Source organism: Tachypleus tridentatus, chromosome 3 (genome assembly GCF_004210375.1).
Source record: "Tachypleus tridentatus isolate NWPU-2018 chromosome 3, ASM421037v1, whole genome shotgun sequence".
In the NCBI taxonomy this organism is placed as follows: domain Eukaryota; kingdom Metazoa; phylum Arthropoda; class Merostomata; order Xiphosura; family Limulidae; genus Tachypleus; species Tachypleus tridentatus.
Genome location: NC_134827.1, coordinates 80,964,033 through 80,984,257, shown reverse-complemented (window position 1 = coordinate 80,984,257; position 20,225 = coordinate 80,964,033). Strand labels below are relative to the sequence as shown.

The 20,225-nt window shown below is 34.1% G+C and overlaps 2 protein-coding genes across 9 annotated transcripts in view; both read left to right on the top strand.

Annotated features, from left to right (window-relative positions):
- Positions 1–8,572, top strand: part of Irbp (Inverted repeat-binding protein) — an 80,008-nt gene extending 71,436 nt beyond the window's left edge. For both annotated transcript variants that reach the window (XM_076495207.1, XM_076495209.1), the window contains exons 14-16: positions 4,290–4,396; positions 7,952–8,038; positions 8,303–8,572. In XM_076495207.1, coding sequence (XP_076351322.1) covers positions 4,290–4,396; positions 7,952–8,038; positions 8,303–8,419 — 311 coding nt within the window. In that variant the 3' untranslated portion in view covers positions 8,420–8,572. The remainder of the gene's footprint in view (positions 1–4,289; positions 4,397–7,951; positions 8,039–8,302) is intronic.
- A 6,059-nt stretch (positions 8,573–14,631) lies between these two features.
- Positions 14,632–20,140, top strand: LOC143247335 (uncharacterized). Of its 7 annotated transcripts, none has more exons than XM_076495202.1 (2): positions 14,632–14,783; positions 19,455–20,140. In XM_076495202.1, exon 2 carries the CDS (start codon positions 19,465–19,467, stop codon positions 19,957–19,959), a length of 495 nt encoding a protein of 164 aa, XP_076351317.1. In that variant the 5' UTR covers positions 14,632–14,783; positions 19,455–19,464; the 3' UTR covers positions 19,960–20,140. The 7 variants fall into 7 exon arrangements, with proteins under 7 accessions (XP_076351317.1, XP_076351316.1, XP_076351314.1 ...); XM_076495201.1 differs by having other exon boundaries at positions 14,782–14,919; XM_076495199.1 differs by lacking the exon at positions 14,632–14,783 and adding an exon at positions 17,597–17,895.
- Positions 20,141–20,225: the final 85 nt, after the last annotated feature.

Below are 20,225 nucleotides of genomic sequence, written 5' to 3'. Positions count from 1 at the left end.
TGATCAGCTCAATAGCACAGTATGGTGGATCACATACACACTATGACCATGAGAATAATACAGTATCATAGATAACACATACACTATTACAATCTGATTATCACAGTATAATAGGTGACACATGCACTATGACCAGTTGAATAGTATAATATGATAGTGACATACACATTGATCATCTGAATACTACAGTATGATAGATAACTCGTTACTACGACCAGCTGAATACTACAGTATGATAGATAACAAATTCACTATGACCAGCTGAATACCACAGTATGATAGATAACACATACACTGACCAGCTGAATAGTACAATATGATAGACAACATGCACACTATGACCAGCTGAATAGTGCAATATGATAGATAACTCGTACACTACGACCAGCTGAATACTACAGTATGATAGATAACTCGTACACTACGACCAGCTGAATACTACAGTATGATAGATAACAAATTCACTATGACCAGCTGAATACCACAGTATGATAGATAACACATACACTGACCAGCTGAATAGTACAATATGATAGACAACATGCACACTGTGACCAGTTGAATAGTGCAATATGATAGATACCGTACACTACAACCAGCTGAATAGTGCAATATGATAGATAATGTACACTACGACCAGCTCAATAGCACAGTATGGTAGATCACATACACACTATGACCATCAGAATAATACAGTATCATAGATGACACATACACTATTACAAGCTGATTACCACATTATGATAGATGACACATGCACTATGACTAGCTGAATACTACAGTATGATAGATAACATATACACTATGACCAGCTGAATACCACAGTGTGATAGATAACAAATACAGTATGACCAGCTGAATAGTACAATATGATAGATAACATGTACACTATGACCAGCTGAATAGTGCAATATGATAGATAACATGTACAATATGACCAGCTGAATAGTGCAGTATGATAGATAACATGCACACTATGACCAGCTGAATAGTGCAATATGATAGATAATGTACACTACGACCAGTTCAATAGCACAGAATGGTAGATCACATACACACTATGACCATCAGAATAATACAGTACCATAGATAACACATACACTATTACAAGCTGATTACCACAGTATAATAGGTGACACATGCACTATGACCAGCTGAATACTATAATATGATAGTGACATATACACAGTGATCATCTGAATACTACAGTATGATAGATAACATGTAGGCTATGACCAGCTGAATACTACAATATGATAGATAACATATAAACTATGACCAGATGAATACCCCTTGGTGTGGATTCCTATATGTGGTGAGGGGGACCTTCCAGGGAAGGTTCTGTTCCTTCAGTTTTCCTTCTCTGGGATCTAAACATCCACCCACGTGTTTGCCGTCCAATGTAACCCGTGAAGAGGAGGAGAGGATCCTGGTGGTTGAGGGGTGCAACTTTAACACACCACTTTGGCCTCGATTCCTGTATACAGTCGTTCTTGTGGTGGCCATCGTTGGGTCAATCTACTGGTTCACTCGGGCTAGGGTCAACCAAGTACTAGTGTTGGATGTTCTCATCAGGTGTTGTTGACATTCTATCTGATGCTGGTGTTTGGGTATTATGCTCATGAAATCCTGGTGTTGCTGCTAATGTGTTCCTTTGTAGGGCTCCATGGTGGGTGGGGTGAATGGGCACCGAAATTTCCCTTTCTTTATTATGGATACTCTAATTAAAAATCTTAAAATAGTGAAAAAACAATTTATAGGTAAACAACCATGTCTTGAAGATTCTGTGCAGCAATTCTCACCATCTGTACCACCTGTTGTACCTCATTTTCTTATATTGCATTCACTTTCAAACAAACCTTTAGGGCAAATGTTTCCCTTTTTCATTCAGAAGGGACTTGCGGGCTATTCAAAGTCAGTAAAGAAGCTTCAATCTGGTGACATATTGGTGGAAACATCCACATCTCAACACAGTGAACTCCGCTTGCATTCAAAGGCAATTGGGGATATACCAAATGAGGTTACACCTCATGCTACTTTGAATTCATCACAAGGAGTTATTGTTGAGAAGGATTTGAAGAACATCCCTGTGTCAGAATTATTATGCCAACCAGTGTCCTCATTCTCACATTTACGTCACCATGTCTACCCGCCACCATCAAGTCAGGTTATCTTAATTGCAGAATACAGCCATACATTTCAAACCCTCTCCGATGTTTCCAGTGTCAGTTCAGTCACTTAAAGACATCATGGTTTGTTGTGGTTTGGTGGTTGTGTGCAGAATCCTCTCTACAGCTTGTTTTCACTGCTGAACTGTATGCCATTTCTCATGTCCTGGATCACATAGAAGCTAAGCAGTACTCAAAGTGCACGATTTATACTGACTCACTTAGTTCTCTACTGGCCCTGAAATCAATCTGGTGACCTATTGGTGGAAACATCCACATCTCAACATAGTGAACTCCTCTTGCATTCAAAGGCAATTGGGGATATACCATATGACCACAGTATGATAGATAATGCATACACTATGACCAGCTGAATAGTACAGTATGATAGATAACATGCACACTATGACCAGCTGAATAGTGCAATATGATAGATAACGTACACTACGACCAGCTGAATAGCACAGTATGGTAGATCACATAGACACTATGACCATCAGAATAATACTGTATCATAGATAACACATACTATTACAAGCTGATTACAACAGTATGATAGGTGACACATGCACTATGACCAGCTGAATAGTATAATATGATAGTGATATATACACAGTGATCATCTGTGATTTATACTGACTCACTTAGTTCTCTACTGGCCCTGAAATCACTTCACATTAGTTCATGCCCTCTTCTCACCAATATTCAAAACTGACTGGCCCATTCTTCTTTAACATCTACTTCTTTACAGTTTTCCTGGATACCAGGCCATGTTGGTATTCACAGGAATGAGCTTGCTGACACTGCAGCTAAATCTATCTGTTCTGGCACTATCACTACTATTACTGTGCCTGTTCCATTCATGGACTATGGTCCTGTATTCAAGGCTCAGCTCCATGCCAGCTAGCAGTTGACTTGGAGTGAGCAAAGTGATAACAAGCTTTTCCAAATAAAACCCTATATTGGACTTTGGCTGTCCTTCTTCCGTAAGAATCAGAAAGAGGAAGTTGTTCTAATTAGACTACGCATTGGTCACAGTTTTTTTTACTCATCATTTTCTTTTATCTGGAACTGATGCACTAGTGTGCAGCCTGTGTAACACATAGGTCACAATAAGCCACATTTCATTTTCCTTCCATCGTCACAAATCTCAACAACGGAACCATTTTAAACATGTTCTGTCCCAAGGTTTGTCCATAATGTTAGACAGTGTCATCAGTCATGGGACACTGTCCATCTTAGAAATGTTTTTAGTTTATTAAAATCCATTGACCTTTTTAACCTATATAAAGTTTTTAATTCATAAATTAGACCTTTTTTTATGTTTCCTTTTTGAAATACAACTAGTTTGATATGAAATTAGAAAATGGCCCTAACATCAAATAACTCAACAAGGAGTGGAAAGGCCAACTTCAGGTGACTAATGCTGATGTTTGAATTTACCCATTAGTCATCCTGGTGAGTTGTAATAATTAAAATTATACTAAAGAAAGTCCTTTACAACTTGTGTTACTGTAGTTTTTCTCTTACTGCTGTACATTAGATGTGAAAATTGGATTTCATGCTGTTTAAGTTTTTAATTCAATAATTGAACTTTGTCTTGTTGTATCTTGATTCTTTTTTGAATTTTAATACTTTTACTTTACTTTTAACTTTTTACTGGACATTTGGTGCAGATAGTCTAGTTGCTTTGTACCATAAAATGCCAAATCAACCAACTAATGACCAGGTGAGTACTGTAACATGTACACCATGAGAAGTTAGCTGAATACTGCAGTATGATAGATAACGTACACTATGACCAGCTGAATGCTACAGTATAGTAGATAATATGCACACCATGCCCAACTGAATACAACAATATGATAGATATCATGTACATTATGATCAACTGAATACCACAGTATGATAGATATCGTGTACACTTATGACCAGTTGAATAACGCTGTATGATTAGTAACATGTACACTATGACCAGCTGAATACTACAGTGTAATAGATAACAAAATTCATACAAAAATCAACTAAGTACTGTATTTTAGATGGCATGACCCATCAGATACTGAGTTCTTCATTTCTTATTGTTTCCAAACAATTAATTAAGAAAATTTTGTTTATAAGTGCCTGACCAAGAAGCCATTGAAAACAGAGCAGGAACATTAATAGAAGAATTTAAAGCTCTATTTCCTGGTGGATTACAGGAAGAAAATACTGGTAAAAGGAAGCAGGTAGAGTATTAACCAAAGTCCAAGGTTAGTGTTTCCCACATCAGCATCTTTTTTTTTTATGTATATAAGGAATATTAGAAATACTAGCCACAACCCACAAAACATTTGTGGTAATTTCCATCTGCACCATTTTAGCATCAATTTCTGACAGGCATTATGTGTTAGATCAATAAATCCTGGTCTGGTTTTTAAAAAATGTTATGAAGTCAGAGAAACAATCTTACACAGACAAAACTTTATTAATAAAAATGCGTGTAAAGTAGACAGTAAAATAATGATATTTATATAGCACACAGAGTGTAAAAAAGGACAAGTGTTCAGTGTGTCACACAGTGTTATGAACTGATACAAAGAAACACCAAAATGAAGTAGTTAAAAAGTGTTCATAGCATTCTACTGAATGAATCAAAGCTAAATTATTTTAAAGTAAAGTGATAAACATATAGTTTTGAAGGACCTATCCAGATGTATTTTATACCTAAATAAGTTGAGAAAGTCCATAGAAATTGTATTTAGTGTAATATTTTTTTGGTTTTTTTTTTTCTTTCTGGAAATAACACATGGGTTAAATGCTGTTTATATAAAATGAAATACCTTGCATATGAAAAAACTAAGCTTGAAACTGAAGCTAGTAATCATGTGTTGGTAATGACATTGTGCTTTGATGTACCATACTTATTGCATTGCAAAGTTAATATGCAACCTGCACTACTTGGACATAGGAGTAATTGGGTAATTGTATTGTTTCATAGAAAAGTTCTAAGCAAACAAATGCAAGTGTATTATTTGTATAAATAATGAGGATTTTAAACATGTGAGAATAGACAAACACACAAACTTTTTATTAATATAATATGTAACCATTACTTTCACGTATAAGAAACAGCTGTACTAGATTATTTATGCTATGCCAACAGCTCAAATAAAGGTCACCATTTCAACTAGCCAGCTCTTGACTGGTCAGACATGAATTTTATGTTGATGTTTGTCAACACTGTCACCCTCACTGACTGTAGGATAACCCATAACTGCGAGAGAAGTGAATTACTACTCTTTTAGATTAACAAGATATTCTCAAAAATACAAGCATAGACTGTTGCATGGTGCAGGAATGAAAATGACTGTTATCTCATCAATAGTAGATCTGGGTGTTAATATATTAATCAGTCCCATTACTCAATAACACAATGTTCCTCGAACCATGGTGTGTGTGTATATAGCAAAAAAAAGAATAATTGGCAATGGGTCTGTCAGAGAGGTTGGTCTTCCTTCTTGTCAGCAGCCAACTGCAAGAAAAAACAGCTAATGGTTGTTAGTGCTAGGTTTATGCTTTTCCCCTAGCCATCATTAGTGGTAGTTGCAGATAGCCTTAGTAACTTTATGTTGATTATTTCTATTACAGTCAATATAATTTTAATTTAGATTAGTCAGTTGTTGGAATAGTTTAAAATGGTAGTAACTGAAAATACTAATTTTGATCAATTGATTTAATCATAATTTTGATTAACCAGTTAATTTACATGACACTTATTAATATTAATTTCTGCTCATAGGGTAATTGATGAGATTACTAGTTCATGGCTTTACTTCAGTAAATACAGACAAAAAGTGTTACACTTTGCAGCTGTTCCCCACACACACAAACGACCCCTTTTCTTTTTAACACTCACTTATGTAGAAAGAAACGTTCCACTCTTTTGTTCTGTTTCTCCTCTAAGACGACTTATTTACACATATGTATTGATATGGACAGCATATCAGGATAAATGAAGAAAAAATAATTTGAAATGGGAGTATGAGGTTATGGACTAGTAAAACATTCTCAGTCTTGCATCTTATCTTTTCTCACATTTTAATGACACTTTTTTCAAATCAGTAAGAAGTCAAGCATATTCAAAATTACACCAGTGATCCAACTCGAGCTATGGAAACAGAAAAAAATTGATGAAAAGATAGATGAGCCAGACAAGAAGAGGAATCAAAACCTTGGCTTGAAAGTCTGCGACCCACCATGAAGTTACAAAAGAAAGGGAGATAACTGAATTACCAGGCATGCCTACGACAAGAAATTATGCATATTTTTGTGTTTCATGTAAAACCCCTGCTGATATTCAAACAACCTTATACTATATCATGTTAAAAGACATAAAATGAGCTATGCATTGTTTGCTTAAACTGTTTTCAAATGTAATGAAACTTAGCTTATTTCATGGATTTTTGGTAATTATTTATTTTTTTTTGTGAATGCATGTGGACAAATATTTTAAATTTGTAATTTCATCTTATAACAAAATTTGCTCTGTTTCTAGTTACTGTGAATTTCAGCATAACTGTTTTTGTTATTTTAAATGTTTTTTGTTGTTGATCTACTTATGTTTGTTTTTTTGGGTAGTATCATAATACTACAATTAGTATCCCTATTGTGGCATTCCCCAGTGGCACAGTGGTATGTCTGCACACTCACACCACTAAAACCTGAGTTTCAATACCTGTGGTGGGCAGAGCACAGATAGCCCATCATGTAGCTTTGTGCTTAATTCTAAACAAGCAGACATTATTGTGGAACAAAATACTGGTATCACTGGCAACTGATGCAGTGGCATATTATTAAATTGTATGTTCCTCTACAAAATGGTGTATTTCTTTCTTTATTTATAAGCCAATTAGTATTTGATAGATATTATTTTTATGAAGTGTATATTTCCATTGTAAAATAATTTCTAACCAAGATTACATGAAAGTAAAATTTTGCTTTTCTTATGGAATGTCTGCCATATAATGTCATTCTAATAGTTTGTTTAATGTTACAGAAGTGGAATAGCCATGTTGTTCCCATGAATTACCCAAGATATTAAAAATTAGAAGTCTTATATGTACTTACTGTATAAAGATTAAAAAAAATGAGATTGAAAAAATATTGTATATGTACTGTATTTAAAAAAAACACCTGAGACTGAAAAGTGTTTTACTCACTTAAAGTTCAGGTTTATTTTTATATTTACACTTTAAATTATAGACTAAGTGTTTTATTTTATTTTAGGACAGTCACATTTTAAAATGTTTATTGTATACTGTTAAATAATGGTTTTTCTTTTTAACATTGTATTATTTTCATTGAATTTTTTCAGCCACTAAGTCCTAATACTTGATAAATATCTGTTTACTGGCAAAGGGTTCCAGGTCTCTGTGTGGACTTATTCAGTCAGGAAACAGACAGAGAAGCACATAAAACCTTAAATGTGATAGTTGTGTGGTATTATCATTTATAACCTCCTAGCCTTGCTTGACACTATCAAAATATTTGTTTGTTGTTCATTCCATTAAGTTACACTGAAAAGGAAATATTTAAGACATATAGACACAAATACTCTGAATATATGTGGAAGTATTTATGCAGTTTTAAGCATTAAACAGCCATGTAAACTTTTACAAACGAGGAGATGAAAAAAAACAACAACATAGGAAAAACCTTACATAAAATCTAGTCCTTCTACTGTGGCATGATGTGCTTAACAATATTTCTATGGTTTTACATACGTGTGCATGTTTTTTTAGGGTGCATCAACTGGTGGTGGTGCTAAGCGAGCAAAGTCAGAAGAGCTCATCAATGTGGACATTAAACACGAGGCTGATGCTGGTCAGGTAATGTTGTGAATTACGTAGTACTTGTAGTTTGACTTAACACATTTGTGTGGTATTGGTAATATAGTAAATACTGTTAAAATTTCTTATAGCATGATAAAACATTTTGAGTGCCTTTTCAGTATTTTTGTGAAGTTTTATATTTTGTTGTGAGCTCAATGTACATTTAACCAGCATTGGATTGATTTTATTTAATTAACATGTGTTTATAACTCTAAAATTTTTATAACAGTAGTTGTTAAAGTTTTCTTTTTCCCTATTTAGCTGGGTCGATTGACAGTAAACGTACTGAAAGAATTCTGTAAAAAACATGGAATCAAAGCAGGAACCAAGAAAGCTGACATCATTGATGCCATCAATAATTTTTTTGGAATTGAATAAGTTCAAATGGTGTTGAATGAGTTGTACATGTTACAGTTTCTAAGTGATGCGTGAAAAATACATTTTGTGATTTGAGAACATTTTATGTAATTAAAATCTTGTATTTTATCCATTGTGTTTTCATTCATTTTAATAAAAGCTATGATTATAGTGTTTTGTCTAAGTTCTCAGTTTTTAAATTTCTTTCAATTATCTTTCATCATGGTTCTGTTTGTATTGTAAATAAAGATGATCATCTGCAAAGGGTATTTCACAACACAATCAATGTCACTACTATGTCTAGCCTGACGAGCTGTGGTCCAGAGGCCTTGTCAGTGCTTGATATGACATATATAGTGTGATTGATTTATTATAACATATTTTTCTTTACTTTCACTTATAAGATCTAAAAAATGCTATTTTTTGTTTATCTGCAAAAAAAGGATTAATTTAAGAAACTTGCAGTTGGTTTAAAAGCTGTGGGACCCTTGTATTTGAGGACTTACAACAACTTTCTGTACAGCTCAAAAACTTTCCAATTTAACCATCTGTAGCATTCTGTAGGTTCAGTAATATGTGGTATGGTAACTTTTTCTTTATAATGTATCCTTCTTGAAAACGAAAGAGAACCAAAAGTGAGAACCTGCAAGTATCTCTAAACAATCTTAGGAGAATTCATTTATCTTACTGAAGAAACCATTTATAATTAAGTTATTTAAACATACAATATTTTACATGTGCCTTTGTGGTTAAATTTTAAAACTATGCCTGAATAGTGTGATACAGGTTGCATATAGAAGTTTTTCAAATTGATAAAATTAAATGTTTCCATGCATTATAGATTGAAAACAATTTTTTTCTTGCATCAAGAGTTATGACTTTTAACAAAAATATAGAAAATGTAACATAGCTACTGCTATCATCAATAGTTTGACCTTGAGAGCTAACTTTAAAAACTTTAGAAGAAGAAGGTATCCAACAAAAACTAAACTTTATCAAGCTCTTTTCTTGACTACACAAGCATTCTTTTTCATCTTTTTATATAAATTAGTATGTGGCCAATAAAATAACTAAAATGCACAATTCAAAATAGTCCTAATTTTAAAAAATGTGTAAAATAAATGAAATTAATTACAGTAAATATATATGTTTAACCAGTGATGAAAATAAAACTAACATTCACTATCTGGCAGTCTGATGGACAAATCTGGATTTGGCAGATGCCAGGAGAACGCTGACTGTCTGAATGGAAACATTTAAACTGTGGAGGAGGGATGATGGTCAAGGGCTATTTTTCATGGTTTTGGCTAGGCTCTTTAGTTCTAGTGAAAGGAAATCTTGATGTTACAGCATACAATGACATTCTAGAGAATTGTGAGCTTCTAACTTTGTGGGAGCAGTTTGAGGAAAGCCCTTTTTGTTTCAGCATGACAATGGCCTCGTGCACAAAACGAGGTCCATAAAGACATTTTTTACCGAGGGTGGTGTGGAAGAACTTGATTGGCCTGCACAGAACCCTGACCTCAACCCCCATCGAACAGCTTTGGGATGAATTGGAACGCCAACTGCGAGCCAGGCCTTCTCGCCCAACCTCAGTGTCCGACCTCACTAATGTTCTTGTGGCTAAATAGGAGCGAACGCCCGCAACCATGTTCCAAGATCTAGTGAAAAACCTTCCCAGAAGAGTGGAGGCTGTTATAGCAGCAAATGGGGACCAACTTCATATTAACGCCCATGGTTTTGGAATGAGATGCTCAACAAGTACATATGGGTGTGATGGTCGGGTGTCTGCACACTTTTAGCCAATGAACATAAAGAAAAAGTATGCATTTTGCGTTGTTTGACTCAACCACTTATTTGAGTAGAGCTTCGAAAGACGAAAATAAGAAAAGGGAAAATAAAAATAAAAAAACGTTTTAGTATTTAATAAGAAAAATGTGAACACTATGAAATTGGCCTAAATACTAGCTGGTCAAAATTTTAAGACCATACCAAAAAGAAGTCCTAAGCAGGGTAGAAAATGCCCAACAAGAGGTCTCGGTAGTGAGTTGCACGGCCGTTATTGCGAATAACTTCAAACATTCGCTTTGGCATGGTCGATATAAGCGTTTGCAGAAGGCTGGCTGGAATGTTACTCGAAGTGGTGAAGATGGCTTCACGAAGATTATGCACTGTTTGGAATTGACGTCCATTTCTATAGACTTCCTTGCCACCCACCCCCAAACATTTTCAATGTGGCTCAGTTCGGGCGAACATGCTGGATGGTCCAAAAGAATCACGTTATTTGCCATGAAAAAGTCATTTTGTACTGCTGGCATTGTAGATTGCAGCGTTGTCCTGCTGAAAGATCCAGTCATTTCCACATAAGCGAGGGCCTTTAGTCAATAAGGATGCTCTCTCCAACATGCCATCCAGGTTAAATTTCTTCTCATCAGAGAACAAAACCATCTACTTTTCTACATCCCATGTTTGATGCTTTCAGCAAAGTTTAACCGAGCTGTTTAGTGGTGTGGAAGAAGGCGTGGCCTTTGAATACGTTTACGGCTTTTAAAGACTTTCTCTCGTAGATGCTGTCTTATTGTTCTTGAGCTGCATTCTGCGTCCGTAAGGGCCTTAATCTGGTTCGGCGATCGGCTGGTGTCTTGCCGGACAACCCGTCGAATCCTGCTCAACCCCGGCGAAATTTTCTTGGGCCGATCACTTGAAATTCTCGTTAGGTATCCCTCAGGGTCTTTTAAGAAATTTGCAACAGCAGTTTTATTACGCCCAATCTCACCAGAGATGGCACATTAAGAGTGAGCTTGCTTTTGCAGGTTGACAATTCTGCCAGATTCAAACTCTGTCAACTTTTTAGTCTTTACCATGTTTTTACCCAATGTAACACAGGAGATGTTGACAACGTTAATGCTTGAACACAAATGACTAAATTTTATTACGTGTTTACTGATTACCGCTTCGTTTCAGTATGGTCTTAAACTTTTGACCAGCTAGTATTTAGACTAATTTCATTGTGTTCACATTTTTCCTATTGAATGCTGAAAAAGGTTTTAATTTTTATTTTCCCTTTTCTTATTTTTATCTTTCAAAGCTCTACTCAAATTGGTAGTTGAGTCTAACAAGGCAAAATGCATATTTTTTTCTTTATGTTTATTGGCCTTAAGATTTTGACCAGCAATGTACATATATATTTAAAATATAAACGTTGTTGTTGTTTTCAATTACATGGTAAACAATATGTATATGAAATGAGAATGATACTGAAAGAGTAAACTTTGTTGTAACTAAAATGTATGATAAAAACAGAATTTTGCACTAGAGTAAAGTTGAGTTTCGGGCGTGAACTTGTACTACTTGTTATCTGAAGCACCCTCTAACAGATGGCAGCACAAAAAATATAGATGATGATGGGACACGTCACTGTTGTTTGTTTTTAGAATTTCGCACAAAGCTACTCGAGGGCTATCTGTGCTAGCCGTCCCTAATTTAGCAGTGTAAGACTAGAGGGAAGGCAGCTAGTCATCACCACCGTTCGCCAACTCTTGGGCTACTCTTTTACCAACGAATAGTGGGATTGACTGTCACATTATAACGCCCCCACGGCTGGGAGGTCGAGCATGCTTGGCACGACTCGGGCGCGAACCCGCGACCCTCAGATTATGAAGCGCACGTCTTAACGCGCTAGGCCATGCCAGGCCCGGAACACGTCACAAAATATAAGTTTGTAGCAGGTACACCAGAAATAAATAAATTAACCATTTAGACTTTTCTTCTTACGATTGTATTTCCCTGTACTTTCTAATTAACATCATGTGACTTTGCTACAAGAAAAACACACATTTTAATTTTTGAATTACGAAGCCTTATAAGGCTTCATTCTTTAATGGGTGATAAAACGTTCTGGTTTTGCTGAAGCACTCCATATTTTGTATTTTCCAGTGTCCTGACAAAAGTTCTTGGAACGCTCAAAATGTCCCAATTTAATTTAAAAGGCATCAAACTGTCTATATTTGGCTTTTTCGTTTTTGTAACACGTACTCTCCTGCTGTCAAACTTTCGAAGCTCTGTCTTTGCGTGGTGAGAAACCCAGTTCTAAATGTGGGCACGGTTGATTAAAACAGCGCTCATCGTCAAAATACACATTACACAGTCATGTACTAATTTTTATGGCTATCTAATAAAAAAACAGAATTTCTACATTGCATTCGTTCCTAACACAAATATGCCTAAAGAGTTTCAAAGTAATGCTAAAACCCAAAAGTAATATATTAAAAGCCTCTGGTGCCACAATTGTATGTCTGGAGACTTGCAACACTAGGAACCGAGTTTTTGATATCCCTTTGTGTCGCTTTGTGTATAAACTACGAACAAAAATACAAGTAATTTAAAAAAAAATGTGGAATCTTAAATGAATGCAGGTATGAATTATACTATTTTAAGATAAATTGAATAAGCTGAATAATTAAATATTTCTTTGACATATGGGATGATTATTTTACTCTCTTTGTGTATGTGTATGTTTATATAACACCAGAAAAATTCTTTAAACTATTTCAAAAACGATGTTAGTGTTAATATATTTGGAAATGTTTTGGAAGAATTCAATAAATTTAAAGTAAATTAAATTAGTTCAAAATTTTAATAACAATTCTGAAATCAGGGAACACGGGCTAAGCTGTATGGGTTTTTTAGGTTTGGAAATCTGGTCACCCTTTTTAACTTTATCTAACCTTAAAGTCCTCCTTCTCAATAGTTCAGCGGCAAATATTCAGGCTTACGACACCATAAAATTTGATTTTGATACCTGTTGTGGTCAGAGCATAGATATCCTATTACGTAACTTTGCTTTTACCAACAATCAACTAACTAATCCTTTCCTGAAGAAACGGTTTTTAGACCATGAGTTGAAATACTTACGACCAATAGAAAAAATTAGTTACTGATTGGTTTGTTTTGAATTTCGCGCAAAGCTACGCAAAGGCTATCTGCGCTAGCCGTCCCTGAGTTCGCAGTGTAAGACTAGAAGGAAGGCAGCTGGTCATCACCGCTAACTCTTGTGCTACTCTTTTATCAACAAACAGTGGAATTGACCGTTACATTATAACGGCCCCAAGGCTGAAAGGGCGAGCATGTTTGGTGCGACGGGGATTCGAAACCGCAACCCTCGGATTACGCGTCCAACACTTTAACCCACCTGGCCATGACGAGCTTTACTGATTAGAGACGATTGATTGTATGAAAGAGAAGTTACATCTTAGAGAAGTCCTTCCCTCGACATCGGCCTTTCGCCGATGTTGCGTAGGTTTATGAGTTTTCTCGCCCTCCCAGCCATGGGGGCGTTATAATGTGACGGTCAATCCCACTATTCGTTGGTAAAAGAGTAGCCCAAGAGTTGGCGGTGGGTGGTGATGACTAGCTGCCTTCCCTCTAGTCTTACACTGCTAAATTAGGGACGGCTAGCACAGATAGCCCTCGAGTAGCTTTGTGCGAAATTCCAAAAAACAAACAAACTATCGTTGCGACCGCAAACTGAGGAAATAGAAATGTCAGAATATTGTATATCTGGAACGCCTTATTGAATTCTGTCCCTGGAATCGATCTCAGAAGAAGTGAGGCACTGACGATTTTCTTAAAGTATTTTGTATTTCTGACAATAAACAAAGCATCATGTGATACATGGACTGATCGATGAGATCAGGTAAGTAATTATCTTTCTTACGGAAAATCTGAATGAAAACAGATGTTTTTTGTTGTTTTTTTATTTAATTTTCACAGATTACAGTGGGGCTGTAGTAGCTATCGTTCAGGTGTAAACAAATGACGGAAACCGTATGTTTACCTATCACAACCTTGGCATAACAGATATTTCTGTTTGATGCTTGACATTGGTCAATATAGCTATTACAGTAATCACTCCTGCCAAGTAATTATTCCACAGCTTTAGAAGAACATGTTTCAAAAACACAAAGTCATCCATTCACATTTTATGACCAGTTGTTTTTTGTCTGTTGTTAATCGTTGAAAAATCGTGTAAATTTTTCTCCGTAAAACTAGTTTCGGATATGTGTGATTTTAATCTTAAGTTAAGAATTTGACCATTTACTGTTAATTTAAATAACTCATGTTTGATTTATAACTGAATAATGAGTCATAATGAACCTACTTTCTCAGATTAAGACATAAGTGTTAAGCATTTGGTAGATCAATTTATAAATGTATGTCAGTACTGAAAAATGAAAATTATAAAATGGCGGTAAAAGTGATTGAATAGCAAAACAGACCAATGACAAGCTCAGACATATTACATACTTTACCAGTTGGGGTTAGCAACAACGGATGTGGGCGACTCTAACCGTTTAGTTCAGATAAACTTAAACGTCAGATTAAGGTTAGTGTTATCAGTTTATGGTTGTTCGTTACTGTATAGTTTTGGGGTTAGCTTAAATTTTAAGAATAGAAAAATACTGATATTGTATGTATTTTCCACATTTTCTTTATTGTCGTTGCGTGCTTTATCCGTTTTGGTAAGTATATTTGTATTTTAGAGGAATATGAAGTTACTCTTTATCGTGATATTATTCATTTATTATTAATATTAGGAATAATTAGCATAAAAACCTCAAACGTATTTTACATTACAAGTACGTTTATCCCGATCGTGTTTTTCTTCTGCCCATATAGATGACTGATCTTATTACAAAATACAGCTAAATACATTATACATTAACTTATAAGATTAAGGCGAAAATAGAAAACTGTAACTCAAATGTTTTCGAAAGATGGGCCTTTCTGTATTAAAAGTAAAACTATAATAAAAGAAAGGTCTCCCTTTTATTTCGAAAGTACTCGTTAAAGTATTTTATATTTTTGACTTTCATTTTTAAAAATAAAACATGTTTTCTAAATGCAATGAAATTGAAATAAATGTATAAATATAAATTTGCGAAACAGCTATCCCCTGTAGCTGATTAGTAAAAGTGAACCTAAACTTGTCGTCCGTAGTTATTTATTTTAACTAAATTAGCGCACCTTCTACATTCTTCGATCCCTTGCAAGTAACGTATTTTGGCGTTTGGCCAAGATAAGTATTCGCGAGTACAACCACATTCTGTAGCTGAATGTTTCATAAATTCATAAGGTTTATATATAAGATCTGTAATACATCCGACATCTGATTATATACAAAATACGTAAAAATTACACGGAAAAAATTAATTTTACATCTTTAAATTTCAACACATCACTTTATTTACATTGTAACTGAACAGTAATATCAAAAACACTATGAAAAATGCAACTTACTATCAATCTCTTATAGGTAGTTCAAAGGGTAGGAGTGATATGGTGTTAAAAAACGTATCCTTGAAATTTCGTTGTTTATATCAGAGTAGTTAAGAACGTTAAGTATTAAATAATGTTTCTCGGATGTACTTTTACAAAAAGTTGAAAACACTTGTATGAAAACGTGATCTGTTATTTCTCTAATAAAATTTCGTGGACCTGGAAGGAATAAAAAATCTCAGAAGAAAAAACTGTAAGAAATTCTCTCCTTTCCCATAAACACATTGTTTATACTTGTGGAAAGCTAATAATTGCGGAAGACCTCATACAAAATTATTGGAATAAATAAATGTGAATAGATTAAGCCAAGGTTTTTATTAAGGTGGAAAACATCAGATTCCATTTTCATCTGTGACATATGTTGAAATTACTTCACAGTTTAATTTCTGTAGTGCACAGAAGGCATTTTAATACTACTAGTAGAGATAAACAACATTATAAATTAAGAAAAATAAATTTGGTGTAATAGCAGTAAAAGAACGTTTATTTCTAGTAACAGTAGTATTAATTCATGGTTAATTACTGTACATTACGTAAATGATTAATTATGATTTTAATATAAAACAAGACAGATGTTTAAACATTACAAAAATAAATGTTTTCATAATTATTGTAATCTGACGTATTGTTAAAATAATTTGAACATCGACAAGGTTTATATCATAAATTTTGGAAACTATGGTAAAGTAATAATTCGTGTTTCTTTGTTGTTTTGTACGTCTATCTAGCAGAAAAAAAAGTAAAATGTTTTTTCCTTTACATTTCATTACCCTTGTTATGAAACTGGCAATAGCAATAAATAAGCTTGATTAAAACTGAAGAATGCATATCTGAAATTAGGGGACAATATATTAATATACGCTTATAAAATGAAAGGTGGTTATCACTGGATAAAGTTTTTAAGAGATTCATTTATATTTATGGTCAAAGCTGTTATGATTTTTAAATAGTAAAACTAAAACTTTAAAAGCATACTCCAAAACAAGCATTTCAGTTGAAATTTGAGTTATCTCAAATATATCTGTTTCAGAATATTTTACCATTCTGAGATTACTTTTATGGTAATTCAAGACATTTAATTGGTAAAAGCTTTCAAATTTCCTCTCTATGTATTTAAAACTGGTTTTTGAAATTTTCTTGGGCCTCATATTCATAGTGTAGAGCTCTGTTTTGTTTTTCTTTAGCGGTAATGGGACGCAAACTTGGATAAACAGTTTGACACGCTAAAACCTGAGCAGCCCTCGGCTCCGGAGTCTACGTCGTTTATAGGATTGAGTTTTGGTTATTCACTCGTATATTAAAAGGAAAGCATTTTATATATTAGCCAGTTATTGAATAAAAAAAAATAAAGAAATAATTCAGATTAGCTAACTTATTAAAATTACCGCCTTAGTTCATATATACAGAACGAGATAAAAAGTAGTTCTTCACGCATGTAATTTATGTACTTCTCGCGTGATGTAAAACATCGTAATCTTTGTTTGTGCTGTTTCTCACATAGGAATTTCGGTTTACAGTATTCCCTCGCTATACGCGGGGGTTACGTTCTTTAACCCCCGCGAATAGCGAAAAACCGCGAATATTGGATGCAGTTTTAAAACTTCTATGTATGAGATTATATACGGTACTAAATGCTTCCCAGACACTTTCTAAAGACACTCTTACTCATTAATACAGTAATAATGTAGTAATATTGCATGCAGTCATGTATTTCACTAATGTAGTAATGATAATGTAAACACATTTTAATTTTGTACTGCAACAATATTTTAATCAAAAAAGAAACGTACATAGTATAGTTACCCATACTGTATTACTGTACCGTAAAGTCATTTTCTATGCGTACAACACATGTATTAGAATTGACAGAAAGTGGAACAAATTTAAAGGCAAACTTAGACAGATAAATACAGTACTCACAGTTCAGGTAATAATAATACAGTACAGTACAATTCAGTAATAATTGTTCGATAAAGACGTCAATCGATAAAACTGCTTGAGAGAGTAAATACAGACATACCCTCGAAAAGCGCTTTTAGTCTCTGACCTACAAAAACCCGGTTTACCGAGCATTCGTTTTTTATGACGTTAGCCTGGTATACCGGCATACGATGCGATAGGGTTAAGAGCCTAACCCGCGAATGGGGAACCGCGAATAGGTGAGGGTATACTGTATACAGGTATGCCATTTGTTTTATACCTTCTTATCCTAATGTAGTATTTCTCGTTTAAGTAAATAAGTTTAACCACAGTTTGGCTGAAATCGAATTTTGGTAATATAAATATAACTAGCTATGAAGTAAAACATGGAAGTATAGTTTCGAGTTTAAGTAGCAACGGGATCATTTTGTACCAGGAAAGGTTCGAATGTGTTTGTAATAACCAAGTGATTGTGACACCACTACTAAAAAGATAACATTTATGTGCTAATATTTCAAGTATGGGGCGTTTAGGGACCATTGAGCAAACAAGGATACCCTTATCGATATTCAACCATTTAGAATGAATATAATAATGATCACTTAACGTAGCCTTGCCTTCCAAATATTTATTAATTAGTTATTTTCTTAAACGCGCTTGTCAGATTGTTAAGGATCATGGAAAATTTTAGTATTTTGTATAATATATAGCGTTAGACATTGTCTTTTATCGCATTTTGGTGCTTTTATTTTCTTAATAGTTTTTCTCTTTTCATATTCTGGCATTTGAACTTGATAATTATTGAAAAGGCTGTTAAGGTATGCAAATTTTATGGATGTGAAAATGTAGCTTTAATTATCTTTCTATTAGAAATTGTTGCCATAATTGAAAAGTTTAAAATTTTGACTTTTGTTACAAATCTGAAAATATTAAATTTTTTGTGGCATATTAATTTTATGAAGGTTTAAAGCCAGTAACAAAAATAATAAGGTGAAATTGAAAATATCTTGAAGATGGGTGACTTGTAAGTGTAGTCTTTATAAATTGCTTACAGGACCTTAATCCATAGAAGAGTATTTGGTTAGCTTCTTGATAAATTCATAATGACCTGATTTACTATAGTATGATCATTCTTCTGTAATGTTATGCATAGAATGATTTAGGATTAACTAATTAGTAAAAATATAATAGGAATTGCAAGTAGGTCAAATTCCTATTAAATCTACCTTGTACTTCATGTATGTTATATATATAGATGTATTGTTGGTTATTTCTTCTTAAAAGTAGATGCTTTTATCTGTGGACATCAAATTTGAATACTTTGATTAAAAAAAAAAAAGTAAGGTTCTTGTTGACTCTTCACTTGACACTGAAAGAGAGTTGAAAAATTAGTCCATCATAAATAACTCGCAACATATATAAATTGAAAACGAAGACTAGGTTGTTATTTTTTTGTTTGTTTTTTGTGAAGCCTCATTTCTTTGATTTGGGTTGAAAGTATTAGAAACCTGTATGACTCATTGATAAATAGCTTAGTCCACAAATGAATTGAGCTGTTTGTTGTTTTCTAACCAAAATTTGCAGTTATGGCATTTAAGTAAAAACAAGAAAAGTTATCTTGTGAATAATGATTACTGAATAGTTTAGAAGAAAATTAGTAGCATCAGAGTTTTTAGTTAAATAAATTGATATTTTCAGAGTATATTTGTGCTTTGAGGTCAGTTTGAGCTACTCATTTCAGTAAGATTTATATGAATAAATTTAAGTAAATATAATGAGTTAACTTTTAATTATGCAGAGAAAATAACATGAGTTCATCATGGTTCAAGAACCTTCTGGGCATGAAGCTAACTGATGAGGAGATGCAGAACATTCCTTACCCATCCTTTGAACTAGGCATTCACATAACCATGAAGGATGTGCAAGCTTTCACCATTTTAGGAATGGGTATTATTGGCCCACTAGTGGCAGTAGTCAGAGGTCATCGTTCTGTGGGAAATCTACGACAAGCAGCTTTGAATGGTGGCAAATATGGGGCAGCTACTGGCTTAGTTGTAGGACCTCTCATGACTTATGGACGGGTCAGAAATTTAGAACAGGATGGTATATTTGATCGTTGCTACAGATTGCGTTATAATGAGGGTCAAGTAACAGTTGACCGCTTGTCAATATTAGGTGGACTAGGAGGAACTGGTCTTGGAGTAGCAATGGGACATGGAGCTCTGTCAGGTGGCTTGGTTGGCATGACAGCTGGTGTTGTAATGGGAGGTTTTTATAATAATTTTATTAAAAATAAGTTATAATTCACTGCCATTACAGTGTACCTGTATGTAGTACACTAACATTGATTTGTTTAAATTTGAAGATAGAATTATTTGATTATATTGATGTTGATGCTTTTTTAAAATAATGTCTAAAATCTAGTTTATCACAGATTTGGACAAATAATTTACTGAAATAATTAAAAAATAATACTGAAAACAACCAAAATTGTATTTGATGGTGTAAACATTTTTGTTCAACTAGCAGTTGGTTTGCATGCATTTTTTTCAGCAGTTGTTTCTTCCAT